This window comes from Vigna radiata, chromosome 6, assembly GCF_000741045.1.
Source record: "Vigna radiata var. radiata cultivar VC1973A chromosome 6, Vradiata_ver6, whole genome shotgun sequence".
Taxonomy (NCBI): domain Eukaryota; kingdom Viridiplantae; phylum Streptophyta; class Magnoliopsida; order Fabales; family Fabaceae; genus Vigna; species Vigna radiata.
Window position 1 is genome coordinate 10,027,416 of NC_028356.1, and position 23,837 is coordinate 10,051,252.

A 23,837-nucleotide genomic window follows, 5' to 3' on the forward strand; every position below is an offset into this window, starting at 1 on the left:
TTAAACAAATTTTTTAAATTTATCACATCAATCAAATCCTACACTAATTTTCACAAACTTTAATTTCAAATCTAATTCCAATTATCCACAAATTCTTTCAAAAAACAATAACAAAAATTATCCTCTAATCCACTCAAATTAATTCAATTCATCTCCCCAAATAATCTCGGGTCATATCCCTACAAAGGAAAACGCATATAACTTTTACTGTAATTAATTCAAATATTTATAACATTCTTGGTGAACGTAAATTAGCCGGTAAATTATGTCAGCTGAGTTTAGCCAAAATCATATTCATCAACAATCCACCACTCATTTTCCTTATACCATAATGCAAACTAAGTGACAATTTGAACTAAATAATCCAAAAACATAATCTCTATTCCGAAAATGGTTAATCTAAAACAGCATCAAATTCTCACAATCAGCTCCAAAACTGTAAAAAAATTAAACAAACAAAAAACCCGGATGAACTTGAAAACCAATCTTTCAATTCCTCCAGAAATAACATCTTCCCTGAAAAAATAAATCCATAAGAATCAACTCATTCACATCTATTTCACTTCCAGTAATGAAAAAAGCATAAAAACAAAGCAGGAAAAATTCACAATTCAGTAAATTTACTCAATTTCTACTAATTAACTTGCAATTAAGATGAGAATTAGAATAACATTAAACAAACTTGATTATATCATGCTCCATCAAGCTAAGAACAATCAAGCTATAGAACAATTACACAAAACACACAGTCCATACATTTACAAAACGAAAACCCACGAGATAAAACCTAACCCAATATGCCCAATACCAGAACCCCTCAACCGCCGAATCCGTAGAGGGTCCTTCCCTGTCTCTTGAGCGCGTACACAACGTCCATAGCCGTCACTGTCTTCCTCCTAGCGTGCTCCGTGTACGTCACCGCATCACGAATCACGTTCTCCAGAAAAATCTTGAGAACGCCGCGAGTTTCTTCGTAGATCAACCCACTGATTCTCTTCACGCCACCTCTTCTCGCCAACCTTCGAATGGCGGGCTTCGTGATGCCCTGGATGTTGTCACGGAGCACCTTGCGATGCCTCTTGGCGCCTCCCTTTCCCAAACCCTTGCCACCCTTTCCACGACCCGACATTGTTCAATTGAAATTCGAATTGTGAGATGTTCAGAAATTAGGGATTTCGTTTGATGGGAAACAGCAGGGAGTGGGAAGTGCTATTTATTTGGAGCGGGAAGAGTGCGGATATGAATCTCGAGGTGTTTCTTGCATCGTGGCCGTTCGTGGTTTTTTAATCGACGGTTTGTGTTTGTGATCCGTGGCAAGATATACGAGTCTTTGCGGAGCGTTGATGGAAATGCTTGGACGGTTAGATTGGCTTTTGAAAATAGGCTGTGGATCGCAAGCTGCTTAACTTTACCATCTTTTTAGTAGTGTAGTCTAAAAAATAAATATATACATCTAAAATTTAATGATACTATTTTCTATTAATAAAATAAGTTAACTTTATATATTTAAACTCAAAAAATAATTTCTCACAAGATTTCCACTTATAGTGAAGAATAAAGTTCTAAGAACTTGTAAAATCTTCAAAATTATTTAAATAAGTTTTAAATTATCTCCTATAAAAAAAATTAAAAAAAAAAAAAGCATTGTGACCACCTATATATAGTTTACTTAAGATCTTAAATTGAGATCCAACACTAAGGTGTATTCTTTTGGATGGATTTATGGGAGATGATTTGTGGGAGATGATTTGAATGGATTTGAGTGGATTTGAGGGTAATTTTTTTGTTGTTTTTTTGAGTGGATTTGTGGGTAATTGAGAGTGGATTTGAAGATAAAGTTTGTGAGAATTAGTGTAAGATTTGATTGATGTGACAGATTAAAAAAATTAGTTTAATAGGTAAAAATTAAAGATGACCAAAATACTCCTAATTATTAATGTAATATAAAATATTATTTTTTATTGTTATATTTAAATGTATAAATGTTAATAGGTAGAGCAGGAACATTGAAAGAAAACTATGTCTGGTCTTCCAACTTTCAAACTTATATCTAGTTTACACCCTCCAATGTTCAAAATAAACTTAAAAAAACTATCGAACTCTATTCTGCAAATCAAATTACCAACAACTTATGGCTTAGTCAAATACCGGTAAAATAAAATAGATTCATTTTAATTTTTACAATACAAAAGTGTTTTGAATTCCAATGATTATAAAAAATTTAAGAAATCGAAGAATACCCAAAGGATGTTGAAGGTTGAAAGAGGTTTTGGCCATAATGAAATCGGAATATGCAGATTTAAAACAACCCAAAAATTAAAAAATTGGGTTCATCACCAAAACCAAAAAAGAAAGTAGAATTGAAGAAATGGTAAAACGAATACAACACCTAAGAAACGGAAGAAGGTATGCTCTGTCTGGGTGGGAAGGAGATGAAGCAGATGAAACTAGGTTTGATGGAACCCATTTCCGGCAGGTTCATGTACAGGTTCATGGAACCCATTTCCGGCCAACCCTACGGTGGAGCAAGGAATCAAGGTATGGCCCCTGCAACCGAAAAAAAGACACACCGGCAATATGTGTGGTGGATCCGGATACAAGAAGCCTGTATCCGGATACGGTTCCTTCGAAAAAAATGAAAAATGTGTATCCGGATACGATGTTTACTGGAACCGGATACAACAATATGTCTTTTACTTTTTCTGCTTGGTCTTCTTCATCCCGCTTGTCTCTCATCATCAACCTTCATCTTCCTTATCCCCTCCACCACAACCACACGACTTCAACCTCCAACAACCACTTAAATCTGTGCAACCATGGCCAGAATACTACGGAGTCGGAGTTTTGAACGTTAATATTATGATTTTTTTAATATTACAAGAAAAACTTGAATGCAATGGTGAGAAATCTTATTATATCCTACGTGAGACAAAGATATCTTACCAAAAACTAGTGAAAAACTCAAAAATATTTTTAATTTAATTTCAAAATTGGTGTTTTTAGTTAATGTTGTCATTCCTTGTTGCAAAAGTACTGGTGTGGCTAACATTTCATCTAGACTAAAACAAATAATTAGTATATTTACTTATATTAAAATTTTACAAATATAGAAGCATTAGAAGCGAAAACAATTATAATGACTAAAATGAAAAAATTACATATTTAAAAAATAAAAACTCAAATTTTTTTTTATTTTTAATTTTTCTTTCCTTCACCTATCTTGTATTTGCTTTCTTAAAGTTTCATATATTCTAATTAAGAAATGGTACAATGTTGAATATAATAAAAATAGATATATGATTAATTTTTCTTGTGTAAAAAATGTATAGGATAATATATTTAGAATAATAAGAATGTGAGATAAGCTCAAAAACAAATAAATATGTAAAAATAACATAATTAAAATAAAAATTATGTTTTTCTAATTAACATAAAATGTAATATATTTAACACTCTCTTTTAAGTTGGTGTACATGGATTATATGTATTGAGTTTATTATAAGTATAATCAATTCTTAATCCACGTAAAGATTTTGGAAAAATATCTATTAACTAATTATTTGAATTATCAAACTCAATCTTGATATTTCTGAATACAATTTTCTCTATGAAATAACACTCAATTTCAATGTGTTTGGTTATCTCATGAGAGATAGCATTGTAACTGATATGAACTTAATTGTTATAAATAGATGTAGTTTCACTGATATCTCCAAATTATAACTCTCTAAACAATTGTCTAAGCCAAACAAGTTTACAAGCTACTCAAGTCATAACTTTATACTATGTTTTGCACTAGATTTTGTCACAACACTTTGTTTTTTGCTCTTTCAAGAGATCAAGTTACAACCAAGAGAGACATAGGTTAGGTTAAAAACTTTGACCCCTTAGTCAACCTAGCATATGGACGTCCACTTTTGGTCAACATTGGGTCTTGACCTTTGTTGACCCAAGTGGTCTACAAACCCTACAATACTTGGCCCAAAATACAATATTCAAATTAAATCCTACACTACTTGGTCCATAATACAAAGCCCAAATAAATCATAGACTACTTGGCTTGAAATACAAGGCCCAAATTATTCTACTCTACCAAAAATTCTATGATGGCCAAAAATGGCCCAAGAGAGAGTCCAAGTTCATCTTACATAGATGAATTAAACTCTTGAATGTGTTTGGCCACAAATAAGATAAGGGGTATATGATCAATGAGTATAACAAAATGCATTAGATGAGTCTGTCAATATATTTATTAGACAAGTCTAGCAATTTTGTCCTTACATTAATTAGAGAAGTCTAATATAATAGGTTTAATGTCACTTTAGGTTCCTATTTTCACCTAGAATCTCAAATAGGTCCCTTCTTTTTCGGCGTCTCAAATAGATTGTATAATCCAAAACTATAATTTTTACGGAAGCATAATTGAAGTTTTAAAAAAGTATGGGGTGCAGAAAAAAGAAATATGGGATAGGGAGAAATTCTCTGGAGTCATTATTGGAAAAGTCCGTATAACGTGACACTCACTGTAACAACAACCGTAGGTGGAAATAACATGCTTCTTATTTCTTAAAGAACGGTAGATGATTTTAGTCTTTTTCATCTTATTTTATTAAATGTATGCAATAAAAACACTTAGTTCATTAATTAAAGAAGCTTACTACATTAAAATGTTTAGCAAAAATGATTGTTCAATTACTTAAACGAAAGAAAACAAGATATGTAGATACGATTTTTTATTGTGTAACTTCATTCATTTTATAGATTAAAACATATTTTCAAGTCATTATCATTTTAATTATTAGTTCAATTTGCAAACTTTTATAAAAATTTAAAATAAATAATGCGGTTAGGGTTCCTTGTTCATTAAGAGAGAAGGGGAGAGTTTTATTTTATTATTTTAAAGTATTCAGAATAGGAATAGAAAAATAATAGAATGTTATAAACTACTAGTGTCTATAAATGTTCAAGACAAGCAGACACAACCTCAGGCAGTGGAAAGCACCAAAATGGACTCATGATGAGCAAGATCAGAAAATAAACCTTTTTACTGTATTTTTTCTCTTCTCTTTTTCTAAATTCATTCTCGGAACACAAAAAACCTAAAAACTCCAAATGCTTTTTGTCAATGCAAATGGGAAAGCAAAAAACAAACTATACATAGATCATTTTACACTATGTAGATGGTTAGTATCTGTTTTACACTTCACAACCGTGATAGTTAGAACAGGTAACCATCTCTGTCATTCTTCGGCTATCTCCTTTGGCATACAAGAAATCGAACTGTACATGATACAGTAACTTCCAGCACTCTCAGATAACAGCTATGAGAGTTTGAAATACATCTCATCAGCAATTTACAAATTAACAAGAGTTCAGCATTTACTATAACAAAATTAGAATTCAAAAATTTATTTTAACATACAAAAGAATATTCTGTAAAACGTAAATTAAAGAGAGAGCATATTCAAAGGGGGGATTTATTTATCATAAGTGAGCAGAATAAATCTTAAACCATGCAAGTTATATAGATGAAACAAATTAAATGTAGTATACAATTTTGGAGATTCTACATTGACTAAAGATAAATTGATTTTATAATATATAAATGGTACAAACCAATTTTGGAATATTGAGTTAGGCTTAAAATTCATTTTTAATAAGGTATCAGAATCAGGTCAAGAGACTATCATGATAAAATCCATGAGTTAGAACTTATTTTAATGAAATTTGTTATTTGTTGGATCTATTGTTCTATCCGCTATTAGATCACTCGTTAATGTCTAATCTTATGCACGAGATGCATATGCCTTGTTGAAAGTTCCATATTGATTAGAAATAAGGCCAATTCACACTATATAGATATATAAATGGATGCAAACCTCACCTTATAAGTTATTTTGTGAAATTAAGTTTAAAGTTCAATCCTAACATAAAAGGCCACAGTTTCTAATGGTTTTAATCTTCACTATTTATGTTAGATCCAATATTTTTTCCTCAAACAATACTATTTACTCTATATCCTCCCTATATTCGTTTTAGTTTTCGGGACTTACAAACAAGACTACACAGAGGATGTACCAGTGTCCACAAAAGCAACACTAGTATGGCAGGAAAAAGTTCTAAACATATCTGCTAGTTGAAAAGTAAATCTACGTATATTTATACTCACCAGGATCGTCAAAATTTACTCTTTCTCCGGTAGAGAATAGGCAGTAGAAAAGAGCAGCAAGAAAATAAAGGAACGATGTAAGCAACAGAAATCCTGGGAAGGAACCGACTAGCTCAACAAAAAACCCTGCTCCTACTGTTCCTATAATAGCAGCCAATGTTCCAGCAGTATTTGATATTCCTACAACAAGAAATCAAGAGGTCTTCATTATAAGAAATCTAATTGTGAATCACACTGACAAATATTTTCCTAGCATTTGACAGATTTTGCACATATTTCACCCTATTTTTGCCATATATGTTAAAAGACCGCTACCTAGCATTAAAATTCCTTTGAATGTTAAAAGTCAAAGTCCAATCTATCCAATTCCAGGTCTTGCATCCATCCAAGCAACATGAAACTTTCATGAAGTGCGTGCTTTATACATCTACAGCAGAGCTTGGCCAATTATAGCTCAATAGATTATATAAATAGCACAAGAAAATTTCTTCAATTAATTCCTTTACTACTTAAATAATACCTTTTACAACACATCACTTATAAAGATAACACAATATAGGATCCAAACGATTTCAAAAGTATTTACGGGTAAAAATGTGCTACTAATTTTATTGAATGTAATAAAACATATACAATACATTTACCACAAGATGAAAGCATACCATGCAAAACACCAGAGTACTGTGGTGCAATCTCCTGTGATGACAAAGGAAATGAACATTATATTAGAAAAAGAGGACTTCTAACAAAAAAAAATTGTTTGACATAAAATAGAAACCTGAAGGTTCACAAGAAAGCCAGAGTGACTGAAAGATTTCAGGCCAAAAGCTAAAGTAAGCCAAGCAGAACCAACTGAGGGGCTTTTTGCTGTCGCTAAGCCAATGAGGCAGAGTCCAGGACCAACAAAACCAATGGTCTGCAGCGAATGTGCACACAAACATTACATTGTAAACTAATACATAGTGAGAACAACCAAATTCAAACTACGATACGAGTAGAGAAAATTAAGATAACTACAATAAGAAGACAATCAAAGCTTTTTTCCCACTAAATGGGGTCAACTACATTAATCAAATGACTCAATTGGTCACCATCCAAAACCAAAGACTTAAATATACATGATCGTGAATTTCAAATACATGACATGACAGAGAATAGAATATAGAATGGATAAACCTCAATCTTTATTATTCAACCCAAAAACATAAAGGACTCTGAGATGTCCAAATATATACTAAACCTGACAGAGGAGATGATTCTAGAAGAGTAAAATATTCCACCCTAACCGACTAACAAATAAAGCAACAAAAGGTAATATACTGTGCGGTAAAGAAAATATGCCTGCTGTAGGCTAAAACAGAAAATGTGCAAAATGTAGTCTTTCTTACATGACACATTAAGACGTGCTTTGATAGGACCCAGAAATAGGAAAGAATAGAGAAGTATGAGATTCAGATGAAAACTGAAACAACAAAGGATAATTCCCTCTTTCTCTCTCCACTCATCCATTGACACCTGTCCTTGCTTCCAAACAGCAAGGACAAACTAGTACTTAACTGATACTTCTCAATGATCTTACGCTTTAAAAGATAGAAACACACACACACAAAAAATAAAAAATAAAAAATTGAAAGGATGAAAAACGATAAAGATATTGGAAGAAATTCAGATAGGGTCAGCCTAGAATGATTTATGCACAATGTCCAAATAATCACTCACTGTGGTTATTCTGTTTCAGTTCCTAAATGACCACTTGGGTTGGCCTATCTCAAATTCTCCCAAAAATCCGGGAGCAGTTTGCAATGAGTCGTGACATTAATACAATAGGGAAATATAATTTTTAACTAAATCAGAAATAGAAATTCGTTACCGATAATTCACAATTCATTTGCAATCTATTAGAAGGCATAAATTTAAAGTCTACCCTTGTAGAAATGCAATATGTCCTGTCTCTTCTCTCTTTATAATGTATGCAATGCAACATACCTGCATAATCTTCCGAGTCAAAGTGACACTCATACCACTTTGTATCATCATATCCGACCACAAACCAGCAAGGTAATTCATGATAGCCATCACAGCCCATGGAACTGCACTAAACCATGCTGCATGTCTGAGATCCACACGGTATACCTACAATGTAAAACCATTTATACATGAGTGTTTATTTCTAAATATTTTTATCATTAACAAAACTAAATAAGACAAAACTTACCGAGCTGAAGTATATGGGCATCCAGGAAAGAACAATAAAAAAACCCTGTGAATAGGAAATAAAAAAACAAAAGTGGAAACAAATAAGAATATGTATGAATAATAACAACAATGTTGCATGATGTGGGCTCCTGAGCCACGTGATGTGTCTAGACTGGGAACTGAAGGTTAGGATTGCCACATGGAAATTGCAACAAGATATGTGAACCGAATTGCAATATGATAAATGACAATTTGCCATCAAACATGACAATTAACAACTCCAATTAAGAGCACCAGTAACAACTAAACAAATGCTGGAGTATGAAACATTACCCAACTATGCATGGCATTAGCAATGATCAGAGACCATGTTGGCAGCTTTGAAAGCAAGCGCCTGAAAGGAGGGACCACTTTAACTTTCTTGGACTTAGATGTCTCCACTGGAAAAGACGTCTGCCTTCTATTTAATATATACTCCAGCTCATATTTTGATATTTGAGGACTCCGGTCAGGAGTGCTAGACGTTGCTGACAACCACACCAACACCCAAAGAAAACCAGACAGTCCAAAAATCACAAAGGGACTAAAAATACCACCTTGCGACATGAGAATGGGAGAAAGTGTGAGCCCTATTGCACATCCAAGCTGAAACCCAGCCATCGAGATTCCGACAGCCCTTGATCGTTCTGTTTTTGGAAACCATCTTAAACAAAGAACCAAAACCAATCATCATAAATATCAAGCCTTTTCCGATAAGCTCATGTTAGACATCAAATATCAAGCCTTTCTCAATCCCGCAACTTCATAGTTCACACAATGACGACAAAGTGACAAGCAAAGCCCCTTTAATGTCATGACAAAAGATAAAAACTCGTAAATCATAACATAACCACAGTATTATAACATTATAACTACCATCTCAACGAAAATTGTGCAGCAGAAGGCATAAAACGAGCGCTGTATTTGGTTTCAGTTTCACAGTGCCGTTTTCAAACTCGTGTTTGGTGCTCTGAATTATGCAATTTACACTAGTCTTTGCTACAAACATGTCTTTTGAGATAAAGAATGCTTTTCAAACATTAATGCTTTGCTTCAGACACAACATTGACCAAAATCAAGTTTGTAAAGAGTCACCTTACCTGGCAACCATGTTATTCATGGAAGGAAGAGCGACTCCTTCAGCAGCGCCAAGCATAGCACGAACGACTAGGAGAGCCAAGAGAGAGGTCTGAGCAGCCCAAGGCGTAAGAAAAGTAGCAAGTGACCACAAGGCCACTCCCCAAGCCATTACCACTTTGCCACCGTAGTTATCCACCAACATCCCTCCAACTATAGGAGAAGCCAGATACCCCCACAAAAAAGACGACTACATCAACACAAACCAACCCCACAATAAAATCAGAATAAAGTGTTACTCTGCAAACAAATCACACAAACTCATAAATACATCTATCGATTTTAATTAAAAACCTACTTTACGAGTTAAGAAATAAACTTTAAATCTAGTTGAACTTTATAAAATCGATTTCTAAATTGAAGTTTGCACTCATTTATATATAGTATAAATTGATTCTATTTTTAGTCTACTTAGTCAATGTGATACTTTTAACACAAATAAATATTAATAGAAAATCTGATACCCAATTGCATATAACAATTGCAACAATATACTCTAAGAGATAACTATGATACTTGATATCTATGTTAAGAACTAAAATCTAACTCAAGGTTATAAAATTAATTTGTAAAGTGAAGTTTGTTCCATTATATGCTATAAATTGTTATAAAATTAATTTGTAAAGTGAAGTACTTTCATTTATATACTATTATAAATTGGCCTAACCAATAGTAGATGTGAATGACTTCCAACAAGTGATGCCAAGAATTATTTACAGTCAGTTGAGAGTCTAAATATTTGCATGCCCATAAAATTTATAACATCAAGAACCGAAAATAACAATATATCAGAGTCAATTCTTCAAACAGTTGGCGTGCAGAACCTGGACGATTCCGGCGAAGGCACGGCTCCACCCGTTGGCAAGGGACAATGGCACGATGGCCACGGACATGACGACGCGATCGGCGTTGCAGAGGGCGAGGGCGAGGGCCAGCATGGACACCACTTTGACTCTCTCCGAAGTGATGAACTCTGCGAAACTCGGCTGTGGCTGTTGGCTCTCCTCGGACCTCGAGTTGAAGTGAGCATCGTTGGAGGAAACACGAAGACGGGGAAGAGAACGGAGTGAGAGTGAAACTTCGTCGAAGTTGAATTCCTTCTTCTTGAAGTGAGGTTTGGGAAAGTGGAGCGCCGCCACTCTGGCGCGGCGGGTTTGGGGCAGCGAGAAGGGTTTGGCGGCCGAAGCAATGGCGGAGGACAGCGCAGCCATGGCCGCTGACGGTGGAAGGTTTGAGTGAGTAACAGAATTGAGTTGGTCGGTTCGGTGGTTCACAATTACGCAAATGGCCTTCGTTTGATATTTTTTTCAGTGTGAGTTTAAAGAATATTGAATAGTATATAAGTATTGAAGTCGTTTACCTTGAAAGGGTACAACCGTCCACGTCTTAATCTTTACGCTAAGCATTTATCTATCCTAGTTCTTACAAATAATACTATTTTTTTATCTCCATTTAATTAATGTAAATTTAAATCTGTTTAGTTTCAATCATTTTGAAAAAAAAAGGAAAAAATATATAATAAATATACAAAGTTAGGAACACATTTACCATTTTTTTGTAAAAGAATGTGTGTTGTCTAAATCCAACTTAATTATTATTATTTTTCATTACATCTTAGTTCCTTCTCTGACCAAACAAAGGGGAGGTTTTGCGTTATATTCTGTATTCTGTTTGGCATCTAAACAGAAACAAAAATTAGGTAAAAGAAAAGAGGTTTGTAGTTTTTATTTGACAATCACACTTAGTTTTCTTTTATCTGAGTGCATTTAAGGGACATTAATTGACTGGAGAATTTGAAGATAATTTTCTTTTGTTTATTTAAGTGAATTTGAAGGTAATCGAATAGATTTAAAAGTAAAATAAATTTTTTTAATCTGTCACATAAATTAAATTTTATACTAATTCTTATAAACTTTACTTCCAAATTCACTCTCTGATTTACTTCCAAATTTATTTATATAAACAACAACAAAAATTATCTTCAAATCCTCTTAAATCCACTGAATTACTCTCCTTCAAATCCACTCAAATAAACTCAAATGAACAAGACTTTAATAAGTAAATCTAATTTACCATGAGTTTAAGTTAGGTTGAAAAAATTTTAATTTTTTTTTTATTGTAGATTGAACTAATCTGATTCACCTAAATGAGTTTCACACACATAACAATGTATCAATCAAGTGACTTCAAAAAAAATAAATAATAATTTGTATTTTCCTATTAAAAGGTATATCAAGACATTCCACCTTTAAATATTTTAAATATAGTTTTTTTTTTCTAATCTATAAATAGTTTTATCTAAGTCATATAAGAATATAACTAATAAAATATAAAGTTTCATCTCATATTTTTAGATATTTTAATTTTTCTTTCTTCTAAATCATTAGTTTGAGACTATATGAAGATGCTACTTCATGTATGATATAGCACAGCACGAGTTAAAAAAAAAATCATTTCTAACGACATATATTCCTTCACAATAACAAATAGTCTTAATTTTCGGAATTGATTTTGCACTTTAAATTTATATAATTTAAATTGTATCTTACCAAAATTCTTATCATTTTTAATAATAAAAAAAAGAACTGTTAAATATTTTATTATAAAATAAAGACATAACGGTACAAATAATCACAAATATATCATTTATCAACAAAAATATTATGTCTAGAAATAATAACTCAATTGCTCTAAACAACCATTTGTACCCTAATTGGACAACAAAAAATTTCTAAATAAATAATTCTAATTTCACACTCTTAGAACATGTGTCATGCTCTCATTCCTCATATAAAAGAAATTCTAAAAATAAAAAAATTATAAATATGGTAACTCACTAATCTATGAGTCAAATCAAGTTATAAAATTTTTGGCTTACCAAATGTGAGTCGGTTTGAACTGACATTTTTTACTTAACTCGTGATGAACCAATCTATATAAGTTGGATTAATTTACTTTAACACTTATAGATATTAAGTATCATGAAATGTTAAGAAATGTATTTTAAATTTACTCTTTAAACAAATATTTATAAACAATATATAAGACGAAAGTAATTAGTTATATTTTTATAAATAATTAATTATTTTATGTTTCTAAGAAGTATTTTACGTCATAAATAAAGAAATGATCTATTGTCTTAACTTGGTGATTAATTAGGATAAGTAGTAAGATAAGAAAAATGCTTTTAAATAATTGATTGTAAAAATAATTTGCTTAATAGATATATTTAAATTGGTCTTAATGAATGATAGATTCAGTGTTGGTATTGTAAGAAATATTCTTATTCAAACTATACCTCAACTTTGAAATAAATTGAATTCCAAACAAACTCAATACTTGGTACTTGAGTGAATAAACTGAAATATCTTCTAATAATAAGTTACCATTCCAAAATGATAATCATAAGTATAAGATTTTATTAGAAGACTAACACCACTGGATATACTTCGAAAATTATTTGGAAATTATTGTGATCAGTGGGTGATTTTAGTAAAAGGAGAGGACAAAAAGATGAGTAGGATAATTGAAGTGTAGAAAAAAAAATAGGGCTGTGAGTGAGGAGAATGGACTTTTCTTTCATAAGGCCCAATTACAATTATAAGAGGAAGGATATAAAAAGAAAAAAAAATCTAAAAAAGCTAAATAGAAATATGAATATTAATTTTATGTGATTTTAAATTTAATTATTCCACTCATGTAAATTTTCTAGGATCTAATAACAATCTAGGAGTTATGAATATTTTATTTGGTGTACTTAATCAAAACAATTACTATCAATGTAAAAATTGTACCTTGTACAAGTTTGGAAATCTTGTTACCTATGGTCCATCCACCATCTTGCATAACCAAAATTGGGGAAGTGTTAGGAGATATATTTCTTCTATAGTAGATGACTTGGTGGATGACAATTAAGAAGATGATCTAAAAGAAGATTTAGAGAAAAAAATGTGAAAAAAACCCAAATATATTAATTGATATAATAACATCAATATAAGAGAGAAAAAGAATTTAATACAGTTTAGAAGAAGAATCTCATGAAAATTCTTCAAATGAATTTTAATAAGAGATTCATTTCACTAAAAAAAAATTATCATTCACATAATTGCATTTACATATGACATGTAGGCAACAAATATAAAAAATGTGCAATAGTAATTTTGTAAACAAATAGTCAATATTTATATTTGATCTATAAAAATCATATTTACATCTAACTTATTTAAATCATAAGTAAAAGAGGTTTTTTAAGTTAGACCTATATGGACCAAACCTAAATTTACGTTTATTTAATATATATTAGATGTAAATTTATGATTGGCTTATAAAAGTTAAACATAAAAGGTCAATTTTATGATTCACCAATGGAAGTCTTAAAAGACTTCTATTAATGACCAAAATATTATTAAATATTGGTTCTTTTTTATTTTTCATTTTTTTATCACCTTTTTTCTCATCACTTTGTATTCCTTTTACTCTTTTACATGCTCTATGTTTGATTAGGGTTGAGTTAATGCTCACAGTCTCGTGACCATGAAGAACATGGAATGCTAGGAGAAGCTTCCTGCAATTGTTCTCAAGGATGAAGAAATCATGTACTACAAAGTCAATTCCAAGGTTTTCTAGTTTCTTAAATGTTCACAGAATGTGTATTCTTAGATCATTCATTAACTATGTTCTGTAAAACCTCTTTTGCTTAATGTGTTGTGTTTTTGTTATTTTAGACAGAGTATTTTAATCTTTATACGTTTTGTTACTGCCTTAATGATGTCATTAACACAATCATATAGAGAGAGACGAGACATGTGAGATGGGAGACCTCTTGCCTCTTAGCGTTGAAGTACCTTAGTTTTTTTTCATCTTTAGTGGATTGTACACTTTTGAATGTTTCAAAATCCTATTTTAACAAGTCATTATGTAGAGTTAAAATTGTGATTTTGAGCTAGCTAGTGATGTTATTTTTTTAATTGGTTCATTGTGTTAATATAACTGCATTAACTCCTTTTGTGTTTGTTATTCAACCAACAAATATAAATATCCATCAAGAATTTTAATAAATGTAAATTTATATCTCTCACAATTATGTCTAACCTGAACTTAAGAAAAATCTAAAACAACATATATAAAAAATGTTATTTGTGTTAGTGTTTATTCATGAATAAGTGTAAATGATTATTTTAAGTTTAATGGTGTGTTCCTTTATAGGGATTTGAGGGATATAATTTGGGAGAGATGATTTGAATGAATTTGAGTGGATTAGAAGATAATTTTTTTGTTGTTTTTTTGTTTGGATTTGTTGGTAATTGGGAGTGGATTTGGAATTAAAGTATGTGAAGATTAGTGTAGGATTTGATTGATGTGATAAATTTAAAAAATTTGTTTAATTGGTATAAATTAAAGGTTACCAAAATGTCCCTAGTTATTAAAGTAATATAAAATGATAATTGTTAATGTTATATTTAAATGTAAAAATATTTATAAAGAGAAAAAATAAAAATTAATTTTTGAAATTTAAAAAATTGTAATTTAATAAATTGAAATAATTTTTTTAATAAGTTTAGCTATTTAGTATATTGAAATAATTTATTTTATAATAGAGAAAAAAATAAAAATTAATTTTGAAAATAAAATAAAATTGTATTTAAGTAAAATAAATAATTATGATATTTAATTATTGCTATTAATAGAATATTTAATTAAGTAAAAATAAAATCATGTAATTAGTTATTATATATTTTATTTCTTTAGTTAATTATTCCCTTAATCCTAATAAATGAAATATTAATTAATAATAGCATTTGATTTGAAGGTATTTAATACATAAAATAAAATTTATTATTTTTTATTTTTCTTTTTAGTGCTTTTATATATATATATAGGATGATATTTTGATAACACTTTTTGACAACTTTATTTGCAACGGGATACATGTCATCATTTTATTGGTCTATTTGAATTTACGTTCAAAAAAATATTTAAAATGGACCAATCATAAGCTGTCACATATGCATTGTCAAAAAGTTGTTAAAATAGTGTTGTTAAAAGAACTTTATATATATATATATATATATATATATATATATATATATATATATATATTATACATATAGCTTTCCTTTGTACTCTTCTTCCTTGATGATGAATGGGAGGAACAGGTTTCCCTTCACCTCATCACAGTGGCAAGAGCTTGAACATCAAGCTCTCATCTACAAGTACATGGCTTCCAGAATTTCCATTCCACCTGATATTCTCTTCATAATGAAAAGAGCTACTTTGATCCCCTACTATCATCAAGGCTTTTGCCTAACCAGCCACAACACTGTGAGTTTTTGCTTTTTTTTTTTTTTTATCTTTCTGTAGAAGAGCTAATGGTAAGAAATGGAGATGCTCCAGAGAGGCATACCCATATTCAAATTACTGTGAGAGGTACATGCACAGAGGGAAAAATCGTTCAAGAAAGCCTGTGAAAGTTTTGAAAACAACACCATCAACAAACACAAATGCTTCAACTCAACGACCAATCTCATCAATCACCAAAATCAATACTCTTTCTCCTCTTGCATCATCTGAATCACACCAACACCACCCTCTACACCATGCCTTCTTTCAAGCGGACCAAATTCTCCGCGATACTGCCACCGAGGACAATCAGGCCTTCGATCCCTAGCCTCACGCTGCCAAGTCCACCAGCCTCAAAACTTTCGGTCTCTTCCTGCAATGCACCAAGTGCATCGCCATGGATAAACTCGACTTCTCCAACGACCTCCTCCCAGAGATGGCCAAATGCACATTCACGTACATCCACAACACCATGTTGCATCGTCGTTTTCTTCAGATGCGTAGACCACCAACCATGCAACCTCCACCGTCATGAATATGGCGCCATAACCACTAAGCTTGCGAGCTAATTCCTCCATGTGAACCGAATACACCCATTTGAACCGAGCTCCAACGTCGACAACCATGAACCAAATACACAAGAGGGATGGGTAACCGAATACGAACCCATGGGAACTGAATACAGCTTCCCCTCTTCGTATTTGTACCACTGGAACCGGATACGAAGCAAAAACGTCTGGTGGATTTGGATACAAGAAGCCTGTATCTGGATACCCTTCCTTCGCAAAAAATGGAAAACGTGGATCTGAATACGCTGTTTACTGGAACCAGATACATCAACATGTCTTATGATTCAACCTTTGTCTTCTTCATCCTGCTTGCCTCCTCATCATCAAGCTTCATCTTCCTTATCCCCTCCATGACAACCAGATGTCTTCAACCTGCAACAACCAGATATGCATGGCCATGACAATGGAAACTGGAAATTCACATAGGCAACGAATAGTAGTACTCGTGAAACCATAGTGCATGCCTTTTTTTTTTATATTATGCAGTGCTGCAATTTGTCTTGGAATTTTTCATAATGATACGGGACATATAAGTCATTGTAAATCCTTTTGAAATAGAGATGGGTTGAACAGTGAAATCAATGCAAATCGTCGCTTTTCTATCATTACAAATAATTGCAAATCAACACAAGTGAACACGATTCTCTCACAAATTAATCCGCGCTAATTCCTGTAAACAGGAAATCACCTTCAAACGAACACAACGTACAAGAAGTGTTTTTAAATACTCTGTTTTTATTTTTATATACTATAAAATGAGGTTTTTAAAACATATCTTTATTAAAATTTATCATTGAAGCCCGTTGTATTTAAATATGTAAGAAAAAATAGTTTATTTTTTTTTTGTCCATGAAATACTTTAATGAAGAACAATTTTTCGTCTTAATGTTTGGGTTAATGGTAATATCTATAAAAATAAATTAAGATCTACAACCACTGTTTGTATATGAATTACTAATAAAATGATTTTAATTTTATGAACAATTAAAATTAACATTGTTTATATACAAATTGCAAAATTGATTACAATGCATTTAGATTTTGAGAATATTAGTTAAATTTATTAAAATTTAAAACTACATTTATTTGAATAGATATGAGAATATTTAGATTTCTAATATATCTAATCAACAAATATTAATTATCCTTATTTTTTACATTTATCTATACTTATATAAAAAATAATTTTTTTCGTGTGAATATTATTTTCATTTTTTATTCGTTTTCCTATTTACTTTTTTTTTATCAAATTTAATTATTTTAAAAAATTAAATAACTAAAAAAATATTTATAAAATAAATAACAGTTAAAATTATTAATATTTATTTTTATAACTATAATTTCATTATATTTTGTTATCATAAAATATAAAACATGTTTTTGTAAAATTCCAGAAAATAGTATTTTTTAGAAGTGGTGGTAGACTAAATAGAGTAAGAGTCTATTATTTTAATATTAAACAGTTTTATTATAAATAATTTTATTATAAACGAGTTTTATTATTTTAAAACGTACTATCTTCCGAGAAAAGAGTTCTCTACCTTTACTCTAAGGTTTTAATTCCTGAGTCATCTATTTGACGATCAGGAGGTACCTAATCGATCACGACAACGAGATCTACGTTTCCTCGATTAGTTTCTTCAATAGAGCAAGTAAGTTTTGACTCATTTTTTTCCTTCTGTTCATAACTTTGTTTTAGAGGAATTTAATATTGTTGCATGTGTAATCATGCCTCTCTTACTCGTTCTATGTTCATCTAGGGTTATAAGGATTCTGTCTGTTTGCAATTTGGGTTCGTCTAGGTATTCCTTGCGGTTCAAGTATCGACAGAGCGTTTTTAGAGTTGGGCAGTTTCTTTAAGAGGTAAGGGAAGTTAGAATTCTTGCTTTAGTATATTTATATTAATAATTTGGTATTTCTATGAATGGTTGTTGATTTTGAAGAAATTACTATGATTGGGTGCTTTATAAGTTGTTGATTGTCAATTTGGATGGTATGATGTTGAGTGTAATTGAAATTGTGTGATCTTGATGTGTTATACTGATATTAAGGTGTTTGATGAAGTTGTGTTTTTATCAGAAACTGAATTCGAAGTGGTTATGATGAGAAATGGTTACATGTTTAGTTTTAAGTTTAAAAAGGAGAGGTTTGCACGAGTGAGTTTGAGAAATAGGGGCTTTTGAGAGTGAACCATTATTTAGGGTCATGAGGTAGATTGGGACTTGTTGGATGTATATTGTGCATTGAAATAGGAGCTATAGTGAATGTGAAGTTTATAGTTAAAGTTTAGTAGTGTTTTGAAGGAAATATTGGGGTTTTAGGTAGTGAAATTATGAAAGAAGGATTATAAATTGGTTTGAGGCATTTGGGGTCTATTATGAGATGTTTTGTGACTTGTCTAAGTATTGAAATAGAGGAAATCTAATGTAAGAGTGTTTGGTGGTTGATAGGTAAAGTCTAGCTTGATTTAAAACTAGTTTTTGGGGGTTTAGACTAGTGAGAATTTGAAGTATGGGTTTTGTGCTTAAATGGTCTTTTTAGAGGGTGTTAGTAAGTCATTTGGGACTTGTTAGAGTCTCTAAGTTGTTTGAGAATAAGTCATAATTGGTGGAATACATTTTGGGTCTCTAAAGTGAGGTTTTGATAAATTTAAGTTTGAAATCATGTGTTCAATGAGTTTATAATGTGTTTAGGTTGGTTTAGAAACATTTATTTAGGTATATTTGAGTATAGAATACAATCTAGGGGTGTTAGAAGTTGGAAAATATGCATAGGATAAGTAATGAAGGGTTGATGGGTGCAAATTTTGCAAAATTGATGCTGTAAAATTATGCAATCTCGCTAAGCGAACAAACTTGGTGCGTTGAGCGAATGGGCTTTAGATGAAGGAACAAACTTGGTTGCTGAGCGACTAGTCCAGAACCTGTTTTGAGTATTTCTTTATTTGTTTTATGATAACTTTAAGATATGTTTTGACTTTAAGGATGGTGTAGAAATATATGTAGTATTCTATGATGGTTTATTCTTGAAGTTATGTATGTATTTTATGTATGATTAAAGATGATATATGTTTGTATTCATTGTGAAAGTAAAGTGACATATGTGTATGGTTTCAAAGGTGTTCAAAGTGTTGAAAGTAAGTTCCAAGGTGGAACCTCTTGGTGAGGTTGAAGTATGTTTAGAATGAATGCAAGAGCTCAGTCTTAGGAGTTATCCTGAAACTCCAATGGTCTTTCCTTCTCAAGTAGAGAGGATTGATCCATGTCGTGAGAAGTAGTAGGAGGTCTTAGTCTTGGAGGCTTCTAGTATACTCCAAGGTGCGGAACAGACTAACCTTGTGAGTGTGTTAAGGTGAAACCCATTGACAATGACTTTGCAAAGGAGTGGAAGCCACCACAAGTGCATAACCTGTCATAGTTCGACAATCATTCTAAGTCCGGATAGTCCATTCATAATAAGTATCCTGCATAAAGTGTTTGATGACTGTGTAGTGATATGTTTGTTGTATGTAACATGTTTTAAATGAGTTTATATATAGACACACACACATCGTTCCTCAATTTGTAAACTAGTTTACCCTTGCTTTTCTGTTGTTTGTCTTTATATGTTGTTTCTCTTTTGCGATGATCACTTAATGGTGTGAGCTTAGAGATACAGTCTTTTTCAGTTGTTCCAGTTATAAGTGACGGAGAAACATGAGTTGTTAGATAGATCTACAAAAGTATATCTCTTTTTTGAAAGAGATTTGTTTTAACTAATTGTTCTTTTAGCATCTATGTAATGTTTCGTTTTGATAATTTTATATTATTAAGATGAGATGTTACAGTTTTCACTCATATTAATTATAATATTAGAAATATTATTTTCTTAAAATTTATAAATGTTAAGAGTTTTTCTTTAAAATATGTAGAAACATTTATATTTAAATTATATTTAATTTGAATATTATTAAATGCATTTAAAATATATATTTTAATTAAGATATAAGAAGAACAGTGATTCATCTTTTAAAAAAGGCTTAATACCTCCAATGGTCCTTTGTTTTGTCAACTAATCTCATTTTGGTCCTCAAGTTTGCAACAGTCTCAATTTAGTCACAATTTTTGAAAATATGCACACATTGTATCCCATCCGTGAAGTGGTAAGTGTTGTCCATGTGTTGGAGTGAGAATGTGGTGAGGTGTTATTTTCATTAAAAGAAGCATTGATGATGTGGCATCAGAATTGGATTTAGGGTTAAATGGGATCAGAAATTAGAAATTGGGATTTAGGGCTGTGGAATTGAAATTGGGGATTTGTTGCGACAGTCCTCCCATCACCGCCACCACGACCGATGAGGTTGCCGACGCCTTCAACGCCACTCTCCCGTGCAAGTTGCCGCCGACCAAGCCAAGGTCGTTGCTCCTCCTCACCGGCCAAGAGCGCCGTCGCGGACCACCATCAATCTCGGCCAGAGATATTGCCACCGTCGCGGACCACCATCAATCTCCTCCTCATCGATGTTCTCGCCGGAATCGTTGCCCTCACCGGCACCACAACACCGCTCTCCTTCCTCTCCACTCAAGGGTTTCCTACTTGTCTCTTAGATGCCAAACGCCCTCAATGACACCCACCGCCGGTGTCGAGGACGAAAACGTTTTCCGAATGCCGATTATTGGTTAGTTTTCTATTGTTTGATATTTCTTCTTCTAGAATTGGAAACGATGAGTATGTTGTGTGCATATGAGTGTGAGTGTGGGCGGTGATGGCTGTTTTGAGTTAACTTGACGAACGTTGTAGCATAACAGTGCTGAGAGAGGAGCTAACATGATAGGTGTTTTATGTTACAGGTCGAAGATAGCGGAAATTTGACACTTGGTATTGGAGTCATTTGGTATTGAAGTCATGGGACTTTGTGATTTGGTCAGATTCGGTCTGTATGTTTGTTCATCACAGGTGAAGGGCGTTTCGAGATAGGGAGTGGTTATACGGCTTGCAAGGGAGAAGAAACTACTTTTGTTTTATATTTTCTTTTTTTTTTGTTTCGTATGAAAACTGACATGAAAAGGGGATACATCTGATTCTGCCTCTGTTTTCCTTCTTATTACCTGTGTTTTCTAGGTGCAAGTAAATGGATATTGAAGTCTTGATGTTGGGGAATATACACTGTTTTCTACTGTTAGCTATTGCAGGCATTGAAGTCTTGTTCTCCTTCTTTCTCTCTTGGTGATGATGTCATATCACCACTAAACAATCCACATAAAAAAAAATAACACCTCACCACATTCTCACTCCAACAAGTGGACAACACTTAACGTCGTCTGCTACTACTTAACGGATGAGATACAATGTGTGCATATTTTCAAAAATTGTGACTAAATTGAGACTATTGCAAACTTAAGGACCAAAATGAGATTAGTTGACAAATCAGAGGACCATTAGAGGTATTAAGCCTTTAAAAAATTTGATATTCACATTTTAAAAAATTAATTTTAAATCTTTAAAAAATATTATTTTCTCTATCTTAGAAGAACAATTTTTTTAGTTAAAATATTAATAAACAAATATGATATTGTGAGAAAAATATAAACAACTCCATCATATAAAGAAGAATATTCTAAAATTATTGTTTTGAAGATTGTTGAATGGAACAGAGAAGATATGCAATGAATTAGTGACCCAAGGTTTGATGTGCAAGTTTGACTTCCACAGCATACACAACTCATACTGACCCACACATTTATATCGATTGAGTCTATATAACATATTCTATATATTTAATTTTTATTTATTTATCTTTCAAGATAATAGGAATTGAAAAAATTACATAAATTTATAATAAATCAATTTTATTAGAAGGGATACAGTGTAGTTATAAATTGAGTCCAATTAACTATGTTTTTTTAAGGATATTAATTATTTAAACCATAATAAAAAGTTTATGAATAATAATTTGGAAAATTATATTTGGATACACTCAAATTTTTCTACTTCTATTCAACAAATATTTTTTTTTTTATATTTTTTTCATTTAACTTTTATATTCAGTGAAAATAAAAATATAGTTTTATTGGTATTGTGTAAGCATAAAGTAAAAGGTTATTATCTTAATAATTTTTTGCTAAAATTTATAAAACCAAAAATTTATGATTGATATATTGATATTTTTAATAAAATATTTTCTGTTTTGATTATTTATTCAGCTTCAAGCATTATTCATTAAATATTTAAGTTAGACATTGGTGAATAAAGATATTACTGAAAAGATGATGAATACTTTTCAATTTTATAAAGGAATACAAGTAAATTTACATATTTAAGGAGAAAGCAAATATTACTCGAGTTTAATTGTTTATTAAATCATGTTAAGTATTTTTAAAATAATTACTATAAAAATTCATTAATATCATTTAAATCATGTGATAATTTGTAATTAGTTAGTATAATGTAATATATATATATATATATATATATATATATATATAAACAAATTTTAAAATAAAAAATTAAAAACAAAGAGTAGCCTAACTTTTTTGGAAATTTATTGCTGAGAAAAATTGAAGATGTAAAATTTAGAGGTGCCACTAGAAAAAATGCACTGAGTGAATCCAATTCGTCTAGTGAATTTTGAAGAAAACTTAAGAGTGAAAAATTCACTTTTTTTGACAAAAATAATATGCTACAAAAAGGTGAATTTTTATTACAACATAAGGTTGAATATATAAAAGTTAAGGATAATGATACTTTGATAACATATTTTTTTGATAATATTTTAATACCATTTATGTATTATTATATAATTGATCTATATTGGTGTTTATGATTATTATTATTGATTATAAAATAATTTTAAACTAATTACATAAATATATATAAATGATGTTAAAATGTTGTGTGAAGAATATCAATATCAAAAGGTGAAATTAAGTTTAATATTTCAATGATATCTTCTTATTGATGTTATAAAATAATTGTTTTTTATTCTTATGACATGTAATCTTACAGAGTTATTATACAATATCTTAATTAACTTTTCTATATTTCTATCACATCACTCTTAATATATCTATACAATTTTACTTCCATAAAATGATTTTATTAAACACGCGCTTTAATTAATATTTTATTTGTTTACCAACGTTTTTAAGAAAAAAAAACTCAATCCAAAATAATTTCTTATCTCCAAAAAAATGAAAAAATAGAAACAGTTGGAAAAGTAAAGAGTGACGTGGGTGAACACCATTGGCCAAAATTGGTCTTTGACTTAGGCCGGCAATATGTTATGTTACAAAATGCCACTCACCTAGGAATTGACCTGGTATCACACAAAAAACAAAACCATTGACCTAGTTTTTTCCTAATAAATCATCAAATTCATCATTTAATTTTCAAACTGTAAAATGTCACTC

At 31.1% G+C, this 23,837-nt stretch overlaps 2 protein-coding genes across 3 annotated transcripts; both read right to left on the reverse strand.

The window, feature by feature from the left end:
• Positions 1 to 610: 610 nt before the first annotated feature.
• On the reverse strand, positions 611 to 1,191 carry LOC106765109 (histone H4). Its single transcript, XM_014649613.2, has one exon. The coding sequence runs from the start codon at positions 1,127 to 1,129 to the stop codon at positions 818 to 820; it is 312 nt and encodes a 103-aa protein (XP_014505099.1). The 5' UTR covers positions 1,130 to 1,191; the 3' UTR covers positions 611 to 817.
• A 3,727-nt stretch (positions 1,192 to 4,918) lies between these two features.
• On the reverse strand, positions 4,919 to 10,934 carry LOC106762927 (probable anion transporter 4, chloroplastic). Of its 2 annotated transcripts, none has more exons than XM_014647055.2 (9): positions 10,366 to 10,934; positions 9,505 to 9,731; positions 8,699 to 9,068; positions 8,385 to 8,429; positions 8,156 to 8,302; positions 6,948 to 7,085; positions 6,832 to 6,865; positions 6,170 to 6,349; positions 4,919 to 5,321 (listed from the first exon to the last, which is right to left on the reverse strand). In XM_014647055.2, the coding sequence occupies exons 1-9, from the start codon at positions 10,750 to 10,752 to the stop codon at positions 5,311 to 5,313; spliced, it is 1,539 nt and encodes a 512-aa protein (XP_014502541.1). In that variant the 5' UTR covers positions 10,753 to 10,934; the 3' UTR covers positions 4,919 to 5,310. The 2 variants fall into 2 exon arrangements, 1 of the variants encoding a protein (XP_014502541.1); XR_002668170.1 differs by lacking the exon at positions 4,919 to 5,321 and adding an exon at positions 6,485 to 6,596 and having other exon boundaries at positions 6,227 to 6,349.
• Between the last annotated feature and the right edge of the window lie 12,903 nt (positions 10,935 to 23,837).